The sequence below is a fragment of the Syngnathus typhle genome, linkage group LG9 (genome assembly GCF_033458585.1).
Source record: "Syngnathus typhle isolate RoL2023-S1 ecotype Sweden linkage group LG9, RoL_Styp_1.0, whole genome shotgun sequence".
Taxonomy (NCBI): Eukaryota; Metazoa; Chordata; class Actinopteri; order Syngnathiformes; family Syngnathidae; genus Syngnathus; species Syngnathus typhle.
The window spans coordinates 9,799,065-9,819,421 of record NC_083746.1 but is presented as its reverse complement, the minus strand read 5'-3'; the positions used below and the strand labels follow the sequence as shown (position 1 = coordinate 9,819,421).

At 40.5% G+C, this 20,357-nt stretch overlaps 3 protein-coding genes across 3 annotated transcripts; 2 read left to right on the top strand and 1 right to left on the bottom strand.

Moving 5' to 3' along the window:
* Positions 1 to 1,230: 1,230 nt before the first annotated feature.
* evx2 (even-skipped homeobox 2) lies at positions 1,231 to 3,283 on the bottom strand. Its single transcript, XM_061287813.1, has 3 exons — positions 2,890 to 3,283; positions 2,536 to 2,771; positions 1,231 to 1,851 (listed from the first exon to the last, which is right to left on the bottom strand). The coding sequence occupies exons 1-3, from the start codon at positions 3,281 to 3,283 to the stop codon at positions 1,231 to 1,233; spliced, it is 1,251 nt and encodes a 416-aa protein (XP_061143797.1).
* A 6,364-nt stretch (positions 3,284 to 9,647) lies between these two features.
* On the top strand, positions 9,648 to 12,765 carry hoxd12a (homeobox D12a). Its single transcript, XM_061287700.1, has 2 exons — positions 9,648 to 10,256; positions 11,332 to 12,765. The coding sequence occupies exons 1-2, from the start codon at positions 9,713 to 9,715 to the stop codon at positions 11,571 to 11,573; spliced, it is 786 nt and encodes a 261-aa protein (XP_061143684.1). The 5' UTR covers positions 9,648 to 9,712; the 3' UTR covers positions 11,574 to 12,765.
* Positions 12,766 to 15,250: 2,485 nt separating this feature from the next.
* On the top strand, positions 15,251 to 19,726 carry hoxd11a (homeobox D11a). Its single transcript, XM_061287104.1, has 2 exons — positions 15,251 to 16,503; positions 18,125 to 19,726. The coding sequence occupies exons 1-2, from the start codon at positions 15,957 to 15,959 to the stop codon at positions 18,358 to 18,360; spliced, it is 783 nt and encodes a 260-aa protein (XP_061143088.1). The 5' UTR covers positions 15,251 to 15,956; the 3' UTR covers positions 18,361 to 19,726.
* Positions 19,727 to 20,357: the final 631 nt, after the last annotated feature.

Genomic DNA, 20,357 nt, shown 5'->3' with positions numbered 1-20,357 from the left:
ATGAAAAGGCTTGACAGTTGATATACCTTTGTCTTTTTTTTTTCAACGTAAAATAAACAACAGTTGACCATAAAATGTGCGTGTTAATTTGCAGTTTTTACCATTTGGGGGAATTTTATAAATGCAAAAAGGGGTCAAAAACGATTGTAACGAAAGACACAAAAATGTGTTTTTTGAATTTGAATTTTAAAATATATAGGCCCTAAAATGCAAAATGTAATGACATTTGGGGATTAATACAAAAATGGTCTTAAAAATATATTAAATCATTACCCAAGATGGACTTTAAAGTTAAATCTCACTAAATGGCCCAAAAGTGTCACATAATGCAAAGAGACAGGAACATTTCGAAAACTGGATCGAAATGTAAAAAAACAACGACTGAGTCTTAGTATTATTTTCTGATTGGTCGAAATTTTGAAATAAAATCTAAAAATGACTCTTAACTGGGGGATGTTGACACCTGCAAGAATGACTGACACCATCTATTGGGGGCTTTTTAGGTGTGACGAAAAAATAGTGGCAATCAGACAGGCAAGTGTGTGTGTCTCGTATGAGTGCGTGTATTTTTTTTTCTTAAGGTTTGATCCCGGAAGTGTCTTTAAATGACTGCGATTGGTCCATTATAAAATGCTTTGGAACAACTTCTACACTTGATCAGACTCAAAAGATTAGATGAAATGAAAAAAAAATTAGCCTGTGTGACTTAAGCTGAGCAAAGAAGCAAATATCGGTTTCGACTGACGAAATGTAGATTTTGAAAACTATTCAGAGTTAAGACTGTGTCTTTTTAAATGTTTGCATCTTAAAATCATTGTTAATTGGCTGAAATTGGTCCATTAGAGAGAAAAAGCTTTTTAACGACATGCAAGTTTAATAAATTAGACGTTCAGTGCAATGAATCTGTTGAATTTGAACTTAAAAATATTGGAAGTTTTTTTTAAAGAATTGTTGGGATCTAGACATTGGCTCTGCTTCAAGTTTTAAAAATATGGGCCATCACTTAATTGGTAATTTGTGGAGTTTTGGGGGAGTGGTGGGTGCTGGGTTTTTTTACGTTTAGAAAAGTGAATTTGCCATTATTGTAATTGCCTAACGTTGGTCGTTTAGCTTTTTAACGAGTTCCAGTAACGATCATTCGATTTTCAAAACAATCAAATAAACAGAAGGTGTCGATGTGTTGAAAATAAAGCTGCGGCGGGGGTGGGGGGCATTGAGGACTGCTGACAGTTATCTGTTGAGTGACGTCTCTTCTCGTTGGTCCGGCGAGGGCACGGAGGTTTTGCTCAGCACAGCCGCCGAGTAGGGCAAAAATCCACTCTCGGACCTCTGTCCCGAGGCCGTGCACGTGAAATCGGCGCCGGCTCCGGCGGCCCTGGAACCGAGCGCACCGGCCGCCTGGCTGCTGTGGCAGCTGAGACACGAGCAGGGCGCGCCGGCCGACGGAGCGCCGACAGCCGCCGCGGCAGCCGCGGCAGCTGCCGCCGCCGACGCTGCCGCCGAGCTGTTGAGGCCCGCCGGCGACTGGTAAAGTCCCGGGTGGCGGAAGCTGCAGAGGAGCTCCGGCCGGGAGTAGGGATGCGAGAGGGCGCGGAAGGTGTCGAGGGGCCGGATGGAGGTGGCGAAGGGTGATGAAGCGGCGCTCGAGGCGGCTGCGGCCGCCGCTGCCGCCGTCACACCGACGTGCGGGTAGTAGTGCAGGGGCATGTGCGAGTGGAACGGGTAAGGGAGGCTCCCCGTGGCCGCTGCGTGGGTCATCATGTAGGTGTAGAAGCTGGGGTCCGCCGGGTGGGGCCACGACATGGCCAACCGTTGACGCTTATCCTTCATGCGGCGGTTCTGGAACCACACCTGCCACCAAGAACCACCAAATCTTAGGTTACTTCTCTTCACTTTTTTTTTTTTAAACCATCGTGAATTGTCTATTTTTAAATAACACACCGCCCAGAAATTATTTGTGTCAAAAATATGGACATGTTAGTTTTAAATTCACCAAGAAATGACAGTAACTAATAATAATAATAATAATAATAATAATAATAATAATAATAATAATAATAATAATAATAATAATAATAATAATAATAATAATAATAATAATAATATATTTCTTAATTTTTTTTATAAAATCATGAGGAATCGAAATCATGCAAAAAGAATAATGGCAAAATGCAGGAATACAATGCGTGCAACAAAAAGCAATTTTTTTTCATTCTATATTTGTCTATTAATGCAACCCTTAAAAATATCTTCAAGGAATACCACGCACTCTATACATTAATTTGTACATTGTTTTTTTGTTTATGATTAATTGACATAAAAACTGCAACCAGGTAAATAACATTTACTTTTGACTTGTAAATTCATCTCGAATTTACTGTTCATGCAATAGGCCTTATTCTAAAAGGAAAAACAAATTACTGCCAACACGCGGGGATATAGTCAAAATTAAAGTAAAAAAAAAAAAAAAAAATCAGCAAAGTCAACAGAAAAAAATTATTGCAGCAATTTCTCCATGCACGTGATTTGCTTTACCTTGATGGTGGTTTCAGGGAGATTGAGAGCGGCGGCCAGTTCGCATCTTCTCGGCCTAGAGACGTAATTTTCCCGGTAAAACTCCTTCTCCAGCCGGCCAATTTGCTCCCTGGTGAAGGCTGTGCGGTACCTCCTGACTTGATCCGCGTTAGAGTTGTTGGACGTCCCCAAGGAGTTTCCGTTTAAACCAGACAAGGAGCTCGAACTTGTGTTAGACGAGCCAGAATCGGAATAACCTGAAAAAAAAAGAAGAAAATATTGATTTGCACGTTGGGCCAATTTCACAGACTTATTGTTATCATTAAATGAAAACGTGACAATTTTCACACTCATTTTAAATTATTGTCTTCCTACCTTTGTTGTTTTCCTTATGCTGACTTGGCGAGCGATGCGTGGGGCAGCCCACTTCCACATCACTGTTGATGTCCGATTCCTGGGACACTTCCGAGTAAAGGCTCATCTTTTTCCGGCTCTCCGACGACGAAATGTCCGCCGAGGGACTGTGCTCGTTGCCCTGGTGTGACCCGAAGAGGCTGTCGATCTCGAACTTGCCTTTACTCGGCATGTCCACGAGACTCCCGTGCAGGGACGCCGAGGTGATTCTCGGGCTGAGGCGTCCTCCGTGCTGTGAGTTTTCCAGGGCCTCCAGCACGGAATTGCCGGCTGAATCGGTGAGCCTCTTGGCGGCCACCGGACTGTGCAGACCCCTCTCCATCAGTATCATCTCCTTTCTTATCCTCTCCATCATCAAAGCGTGTGGGGAGGAGGAGGAGGAGGAGGAGGATGAGGAGGAGGGAGAAAAGTGGTCCTGCGTGGGGCTGGCTGCGGGAGCTCAATCCGCGTGCAAGTGTCTCTGCGAGGTCTCTAAAGCTTTTTATAAGCAACACGCAATAAATGGAATTGAAATGGAGGAGAGGGCGCTCAAAATGTTCCTGGCATCCTCCCTGTGGACGCCGACAATATGTCATTTATGCCCCCCCCCCCCTAAAAAAAAAATATTTCTGCAGGCTGACGCGGCTCCAATGATCATTTATTGTAACAGGTTTATAAGCAAATAAATAGGAGAGGGCTGTCAGTTGATGATGGAGGCGGCCTTCGGTCAGACGAATAATATCCAAGAGGAGAGCGGAGTGAGTGAGGAGGAGGAGTGAGAGCGCCCCTCACAGCTCTTTGGCCTCCCGGCTGCTCACACTGACAGTCTGATTAATAAAATGAGCGCTACAACATTTCCCCCCTTCATTTAGGAATATTATTATGCTTTGATTCTCTATTGTTTCCCTCCCCTCGCAGCTCCGTCGGCCCTCCCCTCCTCTTGCGAGCCTTTATTGCCCCCCCCCCCCCTAGTTTATTTAGCTTCCTTTTTTTGGGGCTGTGCCAGTTTCTTGTATCTAAGTTTTATGCTAATTTTGTTCCTGTAAATCGTCTTTTTTAAGCCTTTTTAACGTCCTTATTGCACATTTTGACAACAAAGCAGCTAAAATGTGACAATCCTCGCAGCATTTTTTTTAAATCTCATTTTACATAAACTGTAATTGAATATTTTAAATATCGCTGGTTTATCCTGCGGTCGCGTCTTGCAGTGTTTATACAGGAGTTGCCTTATAAGGCATCGTAAAGAACTCTTGTTTCTCCCAAAGACTGTGAAGGAATCATTACAGTCGCCTCGGCGTGCTCTGGCGTCCCCTGGCGGATTTGAAACACCTTGTAAGCGTTTCAGATAAGCATATCATGGAGGGGGTTCCGTGACAATGTTAAGTGCAATTATTTTTCTAGTTCTTTGCAGCTGGTTTTGAATTAAAAAAAATAGGACTCTACAGTTGTTTCATAATAATGTGCAAAATATGTACATGTCTGATTTTTTAATTGAATCAATGTACAGAAAAGTATCTATGCAGACACCAAAGCAAACCAAGAGTCCACACTTCTACTCAAATAATGTTTAAACTGTAGTTAACTATCTAAGAAAAGTATTGAGAAAGTGTTGAGTAACTTTTAAGCACCTAATAATGTGCATTTATGTTAATTTCGGTGAGCAGAGGAGACAAGCAAAGCAAAATAGACTACATGTGGACTTATTGCCATCTAGTGACCATTAAAAGAATTGCAAGCTTGAAACGCGTTGGAACGTGTTGGTCATCAAATTCATGAGTTTATATTTGCAGAAAATAAAGAACTATGCATTATGTAACTTGTCTTAAATTTGAAAATGTTGAAAGGAAATTGCACATCGTTACATTTTATTGTTTACATTTCACACAACTTTATTGGGATTGAGGTTTGCGTCATATAATAATAACATGAAGACTGTTTCGTTTCTTTTTTTAAGACACTGCGGGAGGAGGTCTTGATTTTTTTTTTCCAAAACATTATTTACAATTGCTTTCTTGCGGGATGTCTGTGGTCCTGATTGCTAGCGTTAGCCTGCCATCTAGTGTACATTTGTTGCAATTACAGTTACCATCCAATAATTACATCATCAGCCTGAAGTGTTGTTTCAAAGAATTGTCCCAAATTACAATTAGTAATCCCAAATGGAACATTGTTGTTGTTGTTGTTGTTATTGTTGTTATTGTTGTTTCAACTAAGAGTTAAAACATGCTCGACGGGGTGTTGAGTCTTACAAATATTCCACCACGCCCAAGTACATGATGCATGGAGAGAGCGACAGACAGTCGGACGGACAGACGGGCAGACATTACAGACGGATTAATTTGTCGAGCTGGATAGCTTAGAATAAACGGATAAATGGCCAGATATGGACAGATAGAATGATGGATAGAATGATTTCACTTTGCCATGGCTATTATGCAGCTTTCTTCTGGATTGACTATTAAAAGTGTGAATTAGCACCTTTAATGGAATACAGTTCAGGGGATACTAAACTGTTATTAATTTAATATGCGCAGAAGCTACTTATGCACTGTGCGGAATACAAATGAATAGCGGCGAGAGAATTGCAGATCGCCTATTGGTTGTAATAATCAAGTGCTGACAGGGCAGTATGGGAGCCAGTTAGTAATTTGTGTTAGCGGGAGCACAGAGAGGCTTCTTCTTTTTCTTCCTCTTTTTATTCATGCAGTTGCTCACTCACCAGAGTTGTGTGCAATAATAATGTGTGCATGCACATAATATATACTAAAAATTATATATATATATATATATATATATATAAATATAATTTTTCATATATATATATATATATATATATATATAAATATAAATTTTCATATATATATATATGTATATGACCTAGGTAATCGGGTCAATTTTTTTTAACCCAACATTTTTAAGGATTTATGAAACGGTTTTTGTTCGTCTTACTTCGGCTTAGCTGAATCCCTGATTTAAAAAGCTAAAACATTCTACTAGTTGGTATCACTCAATGGCCATTATAACATTATCACAACTCATTTTTAAGACACCGCATAAGGGACTAATAATTCTTCAAGAGGTATTTTGAACTATATAGACTAAAAAAAAGAAAAGAAAAATTGTTTTACGTTAATTGCGCACTTGGTTGCAGTTTTGCACCCATTAGTGCTTCCACCAATAGCGCCAGTGCGAACAAAATGGTTCCTGCATTAATTTAAACTATCTGAATAATACTATTGCGTTTCTCATGAACGACAAACGAAAGAACGTTGATATGCAGAGGTGTGCCACAGTGTAGTAGCGGGATTTTAGACTGTTTTCTTTCTATGCTATATTTATCCTTTAACACAATCAAATTGAATCAGGACGATGTAATTCAAAACTATTCTATAGCTTTATTGAAAAAAAAAAGCTTTGTAAAACTCAATCTATGAGCTGGAATAAAGCCAAAAAGGGTAAATATATTATTTAGTGTTATCTAGCTTTAAATAAAACTAATATTTTGTAGAACAGGCCGGAGCAATCAAATAAAATACAATTACGCAATTAGATTGTGGTCTACTGCTATATTCGTACAAATATGTGTTTAAGGAATGCAGATCGTAATTTCTTTAATCGTAATTGAAAGGAAAATAATCAGAATGATATCAAGTAACCCAGCTCTTTGTTCTGGAACAAAATGTCCGGCGTCGTTAGCTTACCGTATTTGGCTGTACGTATATGGTCATACTGTCACAATATCACGTGGTTTCTTAAAAAAAAAAACAAGTTTCATCTTTATATCTTCCCAGTAATTCAGGTCAATGTAATCCTCAAAGGAATAATCGGGACAATTCCGATCTTTATGTATTGTTGATTTTTTTGCATGCGTGTTTTTTCTCTCATCTCGTTTACCAAAAAACGTAAAAAAAATAAATACTTGGGGAAGTTTTGACTGAAGATAAGTGTAGCTACCATTTTAACTATTTGCTCGATTTTGAACGAATAAGGAGTGCGCGCATGCATGTGTGTGTAGATTTTTAACAATACTTTGGACTTTACAGTCTGTTGACAGCGTGAATCTCATGCTTTAAATGCGTCACCCTTGTAAGGTTAGCCCTTTAAACAAGCCTCAAGTTGGCTTTTTGTAAACCTTTGCCCCCCCTCCACAGACACAAGTCTGTAAAAACTCTCTGTAAACCCTTACAATCATATTAAACGTTAGTTATGAGGAGGCTAATGTCATTGTTCCATACTCAGCAAAAATATATTTGACAAAGATTGGCGCCACCGGGTACACTTGAAGAGTCTGCCACTTTGATTATGTGTGTGTGTGTGTGTGTGTGTGTGCGTGTGTGTTGCAGACAGACGTGCAGAGCAGCAGAGAACTTGAACGAGAGAAGCAGCATGCATGCAGCACAGGCAGCAAGTTTATTACCAAGGACAATAGTGCAGGGGAGAGTTCCCTTGGCAGGAAACGACATTGCAGCGAAGCGCTTCACACAAAGAGCCGTAAAACAACACAACACTTCTTTACGTGTTTTCCAACAAATTTACCTTCATTTAAAAAGACCTTTTCCTTAATCCAAACTGTTTTTTTTTTCTTTTGATTGTGAATTCCCCTGATGCTAAAACACCAAATAACATATTTCTTTTCAAGAAGAGTATTTTTGACGTGTAATGTTTAAGCCTGTCCAGGGTCGCACGAGACGTTAATTTATTCTCATTGAAAAACAACGTGTGCATCTGTTTTTCTGATTGACCTCCCCCCCCCCCCTCCTCTGCATTTCTTGGCCCTATCAACACTTTTATGCCTTTAACCGGAATGTTGATTGAAAAATACTAATTTAGCTTCACATATTGGTGATTTTAAAAAAATGAATAGGCTGATTATGTACTTTTTTGCTTTGTTTACAAGTATTTCCCCGTGTTTTGTGACTGCAACACTCCGCATGCGCGTCTTGTTTTGTATTCTCGATTTGCACAAACAAGCGTTACACACATTTTTCTTGACTTTATTTCAAATAGGACAAGAACAATCAAGTCCAGTGTGTCCGGAGCAAATTACGCAACGTTCCTGCAGTGAAGCTAAGCAACACATTTTCTGCGCTAAATTCTTCATTTATTCTGGTTGTGCGTCATGCAAGCATCGAAATGGTGCGTGACAAGCGAAAGGCTGGAAGCGGAGTATTGCTGCAGAATAACTTCATTGTTGGTGACTCAGGGTGCACAACTACAGAGATGAAAATCATGATAAGAATAGGCAGAAACTGTTTTAAGATGCCACGAACCATATTTTATAATGAGGTCGACACTCTAAATTAATAAAAAGACAACAACATTACTGGTGTGTTCCAATTGCTCGGACGTTTTGGATTTAGTTGGAATTATTTTAGATCCAATCACTGGACAAAATGCGTATGTATCAGTTTTCAATGTGCCTTTTTAACTCTATAATGAACCTAAGTATTGTAGATGCCGTTTTAGGTTGATTTTTTTTTTTTTACTATATGAAATAGTATTCAGGCGCCAATTGATAATCTTGACAATTGCGTGGAGGAAGGATGATACCTCGTGGGGGATTCGGCATTAATAACATTTTTTGTGGAATGCAGTTTTGTCTAAGAACAAATGAATACGCAGGTTTAAGGGAAATGTATTAATGTGGGATATGCGCAAAGTTACTTTTATTTCCTTTTAGCCTTAAAATGATACATGTTGGTATGCGGGACCTTTAGATTGCTTTTCGTGGCGAGAATTCACACATCACGTGTGTGGTTTTGTGGAAAAAAATGTTCGGAGGGTTCGGAATGACTTTTGATGTCATTGAAGCCTATTTAAAAATACACAATTGAGTATTACGTCCAAATTATACATGCGAAGTATGTAACTAAGTATATATGTAGGCCCCACTCCAAAATGAGAAACCTCACGGTGCTTTGCACGCGGTTTTAAGGAAAAATATGGAGATTTTGAATTAAAATTTTTAGCAATCGTTTGATGTATAGTTTGAAAAACTGCGTACAAAGAACGACTCACGAAGTGCTTCTCATACGTGGTTTTAGAAAATAATGTAGAAAATCCAGTCGTACACTTTAAATTAAAACACACAAATAATCAAGTCATATGGATTCTTGAACAAGTGAAAAGCTCGACGTGGAACATACTAAATACGTAAGGCGTGAGTCAAAATGTGTTATTTTGACCTTTGCATATTTTTCTGTATTTTCTTAAAACTGCTGGGTCACAAAAAACACAATTTGGATTAATAAAAATGACCGATCCGCTCCTTGTGTCAATCTGATCCAATTTTCTGGATCGTTTTGTACCAAACAATATTTTTTTTTATATACAAACCAAACCAAAATGTAGTTGTTTTGTCAAAACAAGCCAAAATTGGATGCATATAACTTCTGTCCAATTTCGACCTACTATATCGGAATTTTGTTTGTTTTGTTTTACCAAGCTGGTTTGAGGGACATTCCCTTTTTTTTCTTTGAGCGGCCAAAAAAGACGTCCTCGTGTGCATCTCCCAAAGTAAAAGCTCTTGCTCCTGTCATAGAAGCTTTACGGTCATTTTATGGCCATAAATCAATTGAAAGGTGAAAATGGATGAATTCAGGCACGCACGCACACACTCACACGCACACAACGAGCATCGTGGACTGATCCGTCTCGCTCTATTTGGAGCGTCCACGCAGGGTGGGGCCCCCGTGCGCACTTTGCATATCACGTGAGCACCCGTTGACAAATCACCAATTAGCTAGCCGTTAGTCTTGAGAAGTTGCTAAGGCGCTTCGGGAGCAGCGTGCGCGCGGCCAGCTCCATGGCAATGTGCGAACGGAACCCTCTGAGCCCACCGGGCTATGTCGGACCTCTGCTCAATTTGGCCCCGACCCCCGAGACGCTGTACTTGTCCAACTTGCGGGGAGCCAGCGGCGGAGCGCATCACATGCCCCCGCTGCACCACCACCATCACCACCACCATCACCTCCCTTACAACAGGAGGGCAGAGCTGTGCACGCTCCCGTGGTCAAGTTCGTGCGCGTCCGGGTCGCCCGCGCAGAGCCGCGCCTTCGGAACCTACTGCCCGACGTTTCGCCCCAACTCGACCGCGCCCGGAACGGGGGATTCGGCCAAGTCTCCCTTGCAGGATGAGTCGGCTGCGCGGTGCCCGCCTGGTTCAGACCACAAGGTGCCGCAGTCGGGGGTACCTCACGAGGTTTACGCCGAGGAGCTGCGGGGATACTTGGACGGGCACGGTTCGGCTGCTGGCCATCTGGAGCAGGAGTGCGCGCGACGACTGCATGTAAACAGCAAGCAGCAAGACCCAGCTCGGCCTTCGTCCACTCTCACGTGTTTTGCCGAAGGTCAAGTAGCCCCCTTTATATCGTTATTTTTTTCAATTATTATTATTATTATTTCCATGGTTGTTTTTGTTGTTAAAGAAACTCACTGTTGAAAAGATCCTGCACTCATGTCCATTTGTAACATTCTATGGCTGGTTTTATATCTGTCGATTATTATCAACGACTGTTCAGCTGCAGCAAATAGTGGATCACTCAATCTGTCCAGGACCCTTTTCAAGATCAAATTCAAGCACTTTTCAAACTCTACCAAGGTCATGGACAGACACAGATAGAAACATCAATACACTGGGTTCATTTTAACTGCTTAAAACTTAAAACTATTGTCTGACTCCTTGTTTCTAATACACAGCTGTTAGAAATGTATCAGTTGCAGTAGTCATACAAATGCATTATAGACACGTTTTGAAAAAAATGTCAAATTAAATTTGGGTGAAGTGGAGCAATTGCTGATTTGAATAGCCGTCACCTAGTCTTTTTGATATGCACACTGTAATGTCTTAAATTATATATATTTTTAATAGAAAACCTTCCAAAAATGGTATTCAAATACATTTGATCGTGTATCTTAAACTCCACCGTTCGCTCTCAACTAAATCGTGTATTTGTGTTTATATAGTTGCTATAATAGCACGGAATGCAAAGACTTCCCATGTTTTCTCATCGCATAGCTCCAAACAACATAATACGTCACATCTGCAAGTCTGCGTCGTAAGAAATCTAAAACACAGACGAGAATGGTTTATACCGCTACCCGCAAACAATAGAAAATCACGCCTTTATAAACATTACGGTATTTCGATAATATCGCGGCTTTAAAGCGGGAAGAAAGGCGGTATTACGCATGTCTTTGTTATCGTAAGATAGACACAGTCATGTGATCTTATTTCAGATCGATAAATATGAAATAGTTCGAATTATAAAATATGCTGCCTTTCTGACACCCACGTGCCACTCGACTTCCATAGATGGATGGATGTATTTCATTCATGCAACATGAAGGCTTTATCAGAAGCTAGCTTTTCGCGTCCGCATGCTACGCTGTTAATTGTGCGTGTATGCGTGGGCGTGCGTGCAGGTGGTCCCTGGTGCTCGTCCCAGCAGGTGAGGAACAGAAAGAAGAGGAAGCCTTACTCCAAGCCTCAGCTGGCTGAGCTGGAGAGCGAGTTCCTTCTCAACGAATTCATCAACAGGCAGAAGCGCAAAGAGCTATCGGACAGATTGGATCTGAGCGACCAGCAAGTGAAAATTTGGTTCCAGAACCGCAGGATGAAGAAGAAGAGACTCATGATGCGGGAGCAGGTCTTTGCTCCTTACTAAGTGGACTAAAACATAAAAAAATAATAAATAAATAAATAAATAAATAAAAGCCAAGAAAAAGAAGGAAAGACAAGAAAAGAAAGAAGACGCTCCTGGCTTGTGGACCACCACGGCAGCGCCACGTCACGTCTCGACTGGGTGGCGTGGGCTTTTATTTATAAACGTGTGTGAAATGCTTGCAATCCCCATCACGGCAAGCATTTCACACTTGGCGTTGGCTGCTTTGGAGGCGGCCCAAGATCCACATGTGCGTTTTTCACTCTCTGTCTTATGAGTCGAGAAGCTCAAGTTCACGTTGACGCCCATTTAATTATACATATTATACATATGCATGCTTGTCTATTATTTGATTTGATACATTTCATTGTAAATAAATGCGCCTTTACTTCCCTAAACACGCGTTGTGGATGTCAACATTGCTGGAATGTGAATTATTTCGAAGTCTGTATAGAGCCGAGTCATGTTTCAACATTTTTAGAAAACAATTAAATAACAACAAACGAGGGGAGTCGATATGCCTTGTGACTTAGAATCCCCTCAAACATTAAGAGATTTTTTTTTTTTGCGAGCAAATCATTGGTTTAGCGATGCCGTAAGCGTAATAGCATAGTTGCTTACGTCATATTTCAACGGAGAAGGGATTGGGCGACATATTTAGCAAGCCCGCATTAATAAAATGAATGTCAAATATGTTATCAGGTTTACCATAAAAAAAATATTGTTGCCTTATTTTCCATCCTCTGTTTCCAAACACATTGAAATGTGCTATTGGGCTAACACATGTTGTGACAGTAAGTTTTGCAATTATGCTATTAAGCAAAAATGCTTGCTAAAAGTTGTTCTCAGTTTCTGGAGAATTTTAACTATGACTCATGATAATGATTGTGGTAGCAAGTTTAAAAAAAAGACTTAGGAAATTGTGCTATTATGCTACAGAATATGGTCGCATTTTCAAGTGTGTATATTAACCGTGATTTCTGATGGAAATGCATTCTTAGTATTTGTCCATGACATGTAGAAATAAAATTGAATGTTATATTTAGGCATACCAATTTTTAAAGAAATACCTCATGTGTTTTGGCGAACCTGTTCTCATAAGCTGATCCAACAAAAATGTACAATTTGTTTGACCTAACACAAATGTATGGAGCAGGATGACGTCATGTTTATAATAAATACTAGTACCCATCAAGTATTCACGTTGTGTGTTATTTTTGAACAAGTTTCCTTCTTTTTTTCTTTTTCCTTTTTTTTTATTGGGAAAGGAAAATCAAACGGCAGCTTGCTTTATAACTTATAAAGTATAAGTGTTACTCAACCAAACTATTCCTTTTACACAACCCTCACGCCACAAAACGACGGGCTAGTGGGCAACTCATGTCACTTTCAAGGGGAAAAAAGCGTTACAAAATCAGAGCTTTTGTTTTGTTGCACCCCCCAACACACACACACACACACACACACACACACTATGGTTGCAGCTGCACTGTTGCAAAGTCACTTGAAGGTGACTGCAGTTCCATTTAGGTAAGTAAGTCATTTTTATTTATATAGAGAGCACTCACAAAATGCTCCATGTCGTTAAAACACAGTATACAGAATTATAGCACACAATATAACGCAAATAAATGCAATCACAATAAATAAAATAGTCTGACTGCACTTTTAACTCTTTTTTTTTTCTTTTAATTGTATGAATAGTGCTAATTCATTTTGGAGCCCAAAATATGAAAAATAATAATTCATAGGCACAAATTTGGGTTACACGTCTATAAGGCTCTGTGTGTTCACAACACAAAGATCCAACACCACAAATTGCAAAGTTCCCTATTGCTTACACATCAACGTGACTATAATTCCACTCTCATACAACAATTGATGCGTTTTATATTTCAAAAGCTATCACGCTTCCAAAATTGTATTTAAAATGCGCAGCATTGTCTTGTCTTCTCCGCATGTTTCCCCCAAGATCCCAAAGAAGACGTTTGAGCAGGAATCTTTTTTTTTTTTCAAGGGGGGTATTTTTACTGCTGCGGCAAAGGCTCGCTTCCTCTGTGCGACGTTTCCGCCCCCATTTTGTGACTTTATTGCTTTATTGCGGCAAAACGCAGCCAGACAGCGTCATTTAGCTCATGGGCCCTAAAGACAGTGGGGGTGCCATAACAAAGTTAAGGTCAAGTTAGTGGACTGAGCATTGCAACTTCCCACGCATTCTCATTTTGTCACGTCCTAAAACAGTTGGGTATTTGTTTTTTATTTTCGGGGTGGACAATATTATATAAAAAAAAATGAAGTAAAATGATCAACTTTAAAACCACGTCGGTCTTTCCCCTTGGTGAACAAACGACAATACGTCCTCATTTTATTATTAGTGTCAGCAGACAGTGATAAACTGACTTTTAGAAATGATGCCAGGTCATAGGCTAACTGTGCTTAAAATGACAGGCGCAGTAGATTTTTGTAAACACTGCAACATTATATTTCTTACAACTTCATTGCCGAGCTTTATTACAAAAAACAAAAAACTAAAATTGTGGGTCGACAAATACAGCAGACAATGACTAAACACAGTTCACGACAAAGTAACTAAAATAAAAATGACACTGTTGGAAACAATTACTGGATTCTATAGACTGAGTTTAATATGGGGATTAATAAAAGGCAAGTAAATATGATTGGAAGATAACAGAATAATACAGATGAACTATTAATTTCATGAATTTCATTCATGCAGGCTGTATAGTAAGAAATACAGCACAAAGATTTGTCTATGTTTTAGAGCAACATGTGGCTGGCAAAAAGGAGCAGAAAAAAAAAAAGAATCATTAAGATAATTGGAAATCTAGTATAGCTACTCTATAAGATACCCAAAAAAACGTATGAAAATAAGTCTTCCTATATATATTATGTCATTAAAATGTATTTTTTAGGATTTGAATTGATGCACAGTATTATAGTGAAGCACATTTCCTATGCAAGCTTGTTAGCTGTTGTATTTGTCCATCAATCTGTCTGATATAAGAAAAGAAGGGAGCCAATGGTTTTAAATGAGTGAATAAGTGACGAAATAAAAATGGAACATTTCTTGGAAACAACTGATCTTATATAGTCTTTAGCAATTGTATTTTAACGCTACGACTTAAAAGTGCATTGTGTGCGCATCGTGTGTGTGCCTTTGCGCGCGTGCGTGCGTGCGTGTCTGTGTGTGTGTCACAGTTTAAGGTGAAAGCATTTAAAATCACCCGATGCATTTATTTCAAACCAATATAACAAAAATATTGTTTATATTATATTGTTTATTGTCTAACAGATTAATTTATTCTTTATGATTGAAAAAAAAACATGAGAACGGAAATTTGAAAAAAAATCACATATTTAATCGGAATCGCAATATTGAGGCAAACAAATTATAATTTCAATATTTTTCAAAGTCGTTCAAGCTTAACAACTGACATGAATTTGAGATCATATTCAATAACGCACGCGTTGCTGTTGTTTAATTCCACCATTGTGATTTGTGAGCGTCTCTCTTCACCATCTTCATCCCTATTTGAACAATCATCAAGCCTCTTAATTGCATTTTAAGTGCATATTCCTCAAGTTAATTTCTTGTGTGATTGCTTATCTCTCTCCTCACGAGGGGCGGGAATGGAAAGTGGGGGTCGGGGGAATGGGGGTGCGTGTTGTATTTATGCAAGCGTCTGTTTTATTGCACGCGGGACAATAAAGAATGTCGAATTAGAAGCCATCATGCGTTTGTTTAAGTGCGCCAAGCATCATATCGCCTCGGCGCAATGAGGCTTCAAGTGCGTAATGACATGCGCGTCTTTGTGCTGCTCGCTGTTCCAACATGGACGTGCATGTGGCCTTGGCGTTTTTGCTGCCGCCTCGTACGCCCTTCATTAATAAGGCTGGAGGTCAACGTCAATGCTTCCACGTCTGTGGACGTTCGTGGGGCGGAAGAGAGAATGGGGGGGGGGGGTGTCTTGCATGCGCGCGGATGGCAACTTGTCAACTTGCTGTCAATAAGTGAGACTGAATGAAAATATTGCAGTTCTTCGTCTTGGTCTCTCTCGTTCATGATGGCGCAGAGAGGAGTTCCCCCCCAGCATCCAGGGAGCCAATGGAGGCTCTCCCACGGCCTCACATGAGTTTCTCAGGACGGCTTTTTTTTTTTTTTTTAATGACCGATATTGATGTATGGTAATTTCTTGGCCGGCGGATCACATGACACAATTACCTCAAGAATCGATCAAGATGTATAGCGAGCCCGCTCGCGGCTCTTTGCGCGCGTCTGGGCTGCCGAGCCAGATGGGCCAAGTTTAACGGGCACAAGCCGCGGAGAAGCCTCCTCCTCCGCCTCCTGGTCCCGCCGCCGCAGACATGACGGACTACGACGAGCGCTCTTCCAACATGTATCTGCCGGGCTGCACTTACTACGTCTCCACGCCCGATTTCACCTCCGTCTCGTCCTTTTTGCCGCAAAGCACCTCGTGCCAGGTGAATTTCCCCTACTCGGCCAACATCGGACAACCTGTCCGCGAGGTCTCCTTCAGGGATTACGGACTGGAGCACCCCAGCAAATGGCACTACCGGGGCAACTACGCGTCCTACTACTCCTCGGAGGAGATCATGCACCGGGATTTGATCCAGTCGTCCTTCAAGAGCGAGCCCCTCTACGGCGGTGGCCCCCACGCGGGCGCCGCCTCGCCCTGCAACCTCTTCCCCGGCGTGGGACGCAACGGGGTCCTGCCGCAGGGCTTCGACCAGTTCTTCGACGGTTCCAACTCGGACAAGAGCGCCGCCGAGCCGCCGCCTCCTCCTCCACCGCCGCAGCCCAGACAGAAAAGCGGCGAGGAGACGGCCGGTGACGAGCCCAGCGTGGACGACGACTCGTCGTCCAACTGTGGCGACAAGAGCAGCCAGCAGAGTGGGTTGTATAGTCCTCCTTTATTGGGGGAAGAGTCCAGCGTGGACAATGGCTTGTCCTTCGCCGTGGCCGCGCGCGCTCCTGTGCGCCTTTATAAGCATGCAAACGCGTTTTATATCCCAATAAGATGTTCTTTACGGCTGTAAAGGTATTTACAATGGGAAACTGTTAATCCGTACGCGCTCGCTCGCCCTGCAGTACGTGGCAAGCCTGCTGCATATAGTAAACACACCAGAGAGCTTTATTTACATCTTTCCAGCTCTGATTTCACTCTGCAAAGCAGCGGCGTCACAAATAAAACTAGCAACGTTATCTTAAAAATATCTATAGACTACTTTTTTGACCGATTACAATCGCTAATGGGGAATATTTTGTATTACTAATCTCACAGAAACAATTAAGACACATTTAATGCACGTGTATCGTTTTAGTGAATTTTATCATTTTATTTTATTTTAGTGCTAATTTAATTATTGACATGCAATATAGCTTGATGAAAGTATACTTTCTCGTATATCTCAAAACTATATTGGGCGCTCAATTGTTTTTCTTAATTTAGAAATTGTATTTTTTTACTTATTGGATTTTGACCAATATGATTTTTAAATATATATATATATTTGTGCAAAACGCCTTTTAGTTTACTTTAAATCCAATTCATGCGTTTTGCCTTATCTTCTACAATTTGCATTCTACCATCTTTTCCCGTGGCGATTTTGGGTTTGCGAAAAAAAAAATAGTACCCCTTATGGTCTTATGACGTAAACGCCTGCAAACAACCAACGCCATAAGCGTTTAACTGGAGTCGACGTATAAGTGGATTGTGGTTGAATCCGAAGGCATAAACTCATTACTGGGGTGCGCTTTTATCGAGTAATGCTGTTTGCGCATGCTTGTAAACAGTCACGTGCGCCACAACAAGGCCAGAGATGTAAGGCCATTTGTTGATAATAACTTTATTTAAGTGTCCCATTTGCCCAGTGAACATTCCTCCGTCGACAACAAAAGTGTAACACGTCATCCTAAAAAGTTTTTTTGTGCAGTTCCCAGTGGTGATTTTATACCATGGTGTACCTTTTGGCAATTTGTGCATACAAATAACTATATTTTACTGGGACTCATTGAGAAAGGGAACGCTTTAGACATTTGAATTCCATCTTACATCCTATTCTTACGTCCTATTTAAAAGCGTCAAACCGCGCATGTTTCTATTTAATTTCCAGTGTGATAGTGCAATATTTTGATCAGGATAAGGATCTCTGAAAACAGCTTCGCGTGCAAAATAGAGACCAAAAAATATATAGATTACTGCTGGTATGAGATGGAAAACCAATGCAAAACAGCCTCACTTATTTACATCTGGCGGCCATGTTGAATATGCATGCTTCTCTGCAAAAACAATATCTTGGACTTTGGAGAATTTAAGTGCGCATTGATCAGTGAGTGCGGGCGATGATATAGGGCGCATGTACGACTACTGTGTTTTGCAAAAATATGGAAATTATAATGAAATGTGTTCAAACGGAATCGCTAATCGTTATGTGCGTAAATTTCCATTTTGATAACTAAATTTACTAAAGATCTATAGCCTCTTTCTGACTAAATTCTCGTTTGCGTCCAGCCTCGACAAGCAAGTCACGAAAGAAAAGATGTCCCTACTCCAAGTACCAGATCCGAGAACTTGAGCGAGAGTTCTTCTTCAACGTGTACATCAACAAGGAGAAACGCCTGCAGCTCTCCAGGATGCTCAACCTGTCCGACCGCCAAGTCAAGATTTGGTTCCAGAACAGACGGATGAAGGAGAAGAAGCTCAACCGTGACCGTCTACAGTACTTCACTGGCAACCCGCTCTTCTGATACACACAACACACAAACAAAATACACACACACTAATATATCTCCAAACACACGCCAAAGACTGAGCCTTTATGCATATGTCAGCCGCCATGTATTCGAAACGGCAGCGTGACGTCACGTGTGTCCAATTCATTTATTTATGTTAATCACACCTACGAAAACAAACTATATTTTAGCCGCCATTATTTATTCGTGTGTATGAGCATTTAAAGGATGCATGTCATGTGGTGTCAATGTGTCAAAGCAAAAATGTTCAACTAAATGACAAGCGGCTGACGGAGAATTTTTTTTAGCCTGGGGAGAAATGCGACTCCTCGCCTTTATTTCCCCTCCTTTCACACACTGGATTGTTTACTAAACCTTGAACCGTCTAGACACAATCGTAAAAGCAGCTGTAAACGGCTAAATAAGGGGCCATTGGACTTTGGAAAACCCACATCTACTTCTTCCAATGCAGACCTTCTTTCCTGCCTCAAAGTACAGTTGCAAATGTCCAAGGAGCTGGAGAGCTATTTTGAGGGATTAATTTTGGACATTTAACATGGAGCAACGTGGACGTGGACTTGAGTTTTCTCAATGTACGTGAGTGTGACTGCCTTATTCTGCTTAATCCATGTGCTCAAATGTGGTAATGCATTTTTAATTTGAATCGACTGGGTGATGGGGTGTGTGGGGGCGGGGGTTGCATTAAATAACAAGTTTGACGAAGCGTTTAATAACATCGCTATCAAAATCCAGCAGTGAAATGGTATTAATGGTATTAGCGACTGTGCACGTCGTTCAGCAAAATGTCCACAAGAGGGCAGCCTTGTTGTTTTGGTGAAGGGGATGAAGCAGGAGAATTTAATCCAGTTGAATTATTTCTCGTCGTGTGTGTGTGTGTGCGTGTGTGTGTGCGCACACACACATCTATATAAACTACATACTACTTTATTTGATCATATTCCATCTTTCTTTTGGGCGTCAGCTAAGAGTGCATAACACGTCACAAAAACACAGAGAAATAATACGATAAAAAGTATAATACAATTTCAAATGTACGTACAATCTTTTTTTTTTTTTTTTTTACTTGAACGCACAAATATTCTTGATGCTGGGATTTCAAGAGGATTTTTTTAAGCGAACCTCTCATTTAATGTCTGCTGCAAATGTAACAGGCTACACTAAAACGGTCGCCCTCGCCCCAAATGTATTTTGCTTTATTTAAAATTGTGCTATTATATTCGCGTATTCTTTTTTTCAATGGTTTGCCGTTGAGACATATTATGTACATAATGTGCGTGTGTGTCTGCGTGTGTGTGTCTGTGTGTATGTCTCTGGGTGTGTGTTGGCGCATGTATAATGAAAATAAAAACTATACCTAACAGTATCTCGCATCATTGACGAAAACGGTGTATCATTTAATAATCAATCTCAATGTGTAATATTAAAGTATACGTTATTAGCTGTATACTTAAAAAAAAAAAAAACCTCAGTTATTTCAGCAAATGTTCAGAAAAGGCGCGCAAAAATACGTGCGCAAATTTAACCTGAAATTTAAAGATTAAAGACTACAAATGGGGAGGGACAAAATATAAGTCAATTTGACTGCTTTGTCAATTTCAAATGCGACAAAAAAGATTTATTTTTTCGCCCCTATAATTTGTTTGGTTTTTTTTTTTTACACAATCGCCACATGAAGTCAAAACAACGCCTGGGATAAAACAAACTTCATTGTATCCACATGCACTTCTTCATCTTTCAAAACCCATTTAACAAATTGTTCATCCCTGTCATTTGCGCTATAATTATGCCCCATCAAGAAAAAAATGTAACAAAATACAGACATGCAATCCATTTTAAATTAAGTGGATGCCGAGATGATGAGAAAAAAACGTGGAGAATACTGTTAAGTATTTAAATGTAATTAAACCTCACGTGGTTGACCACAAAACACGATACGAACATTGGGTACATTGTTTATTGTTGTGGGCGTTGGACTGGAATGTGCGTGCGCG

Coding starts and splice junctions, on each gene's coding strand:
- evx2 (XM_061287813.1), bottom strand. CDS start 3,283: ATGATGGAGAGGATAAGAAAGGAGATGATACTGATGGAGAGGGGTCTG. Junction 2,772..2,889: donor GCATAAGGAAAACAACAAAG/GTAGGAAGACAA, acceptor TTTTTTTTTCAG/GTTATTCCGATTCTGGCTCG. Junction 1,852..2,535: donor TCCCTGAAACCACCATCAAG/GTAAAGCAAATC, acceptor TCTTGGTGGCAG/GTGTGGTTCCAGAACCGCCG.
- hoxd12a (XM_061287700.1), top strand. CDS start 9,713: ATGGCAATGTGCGAACGGAACCCTCTGAGCCCACCGGGCTATGTCGGA. Junction 10,257..11,331: donor TCTCACGTGTTTTGCCGAAG/GTCAAGTAGCCC, acceptor GCGTGCGTGCAG/GTGGTCCCTGGTGCTCGTCC.
- hoxd11a (XM_061287104.1), top strand. CDS start 15,957: ATGACGGACTACGACGAGCGCTCTTCCAACATGTATCTGCCGGGCTGC. Junction 16,504..18,124: donor CGACAAGAGCAGCCAGCAGA/GTGGGTTGTATA, acceptor GTTTGCGTCCAG/CCTCGACAAGCAAGTCACGA.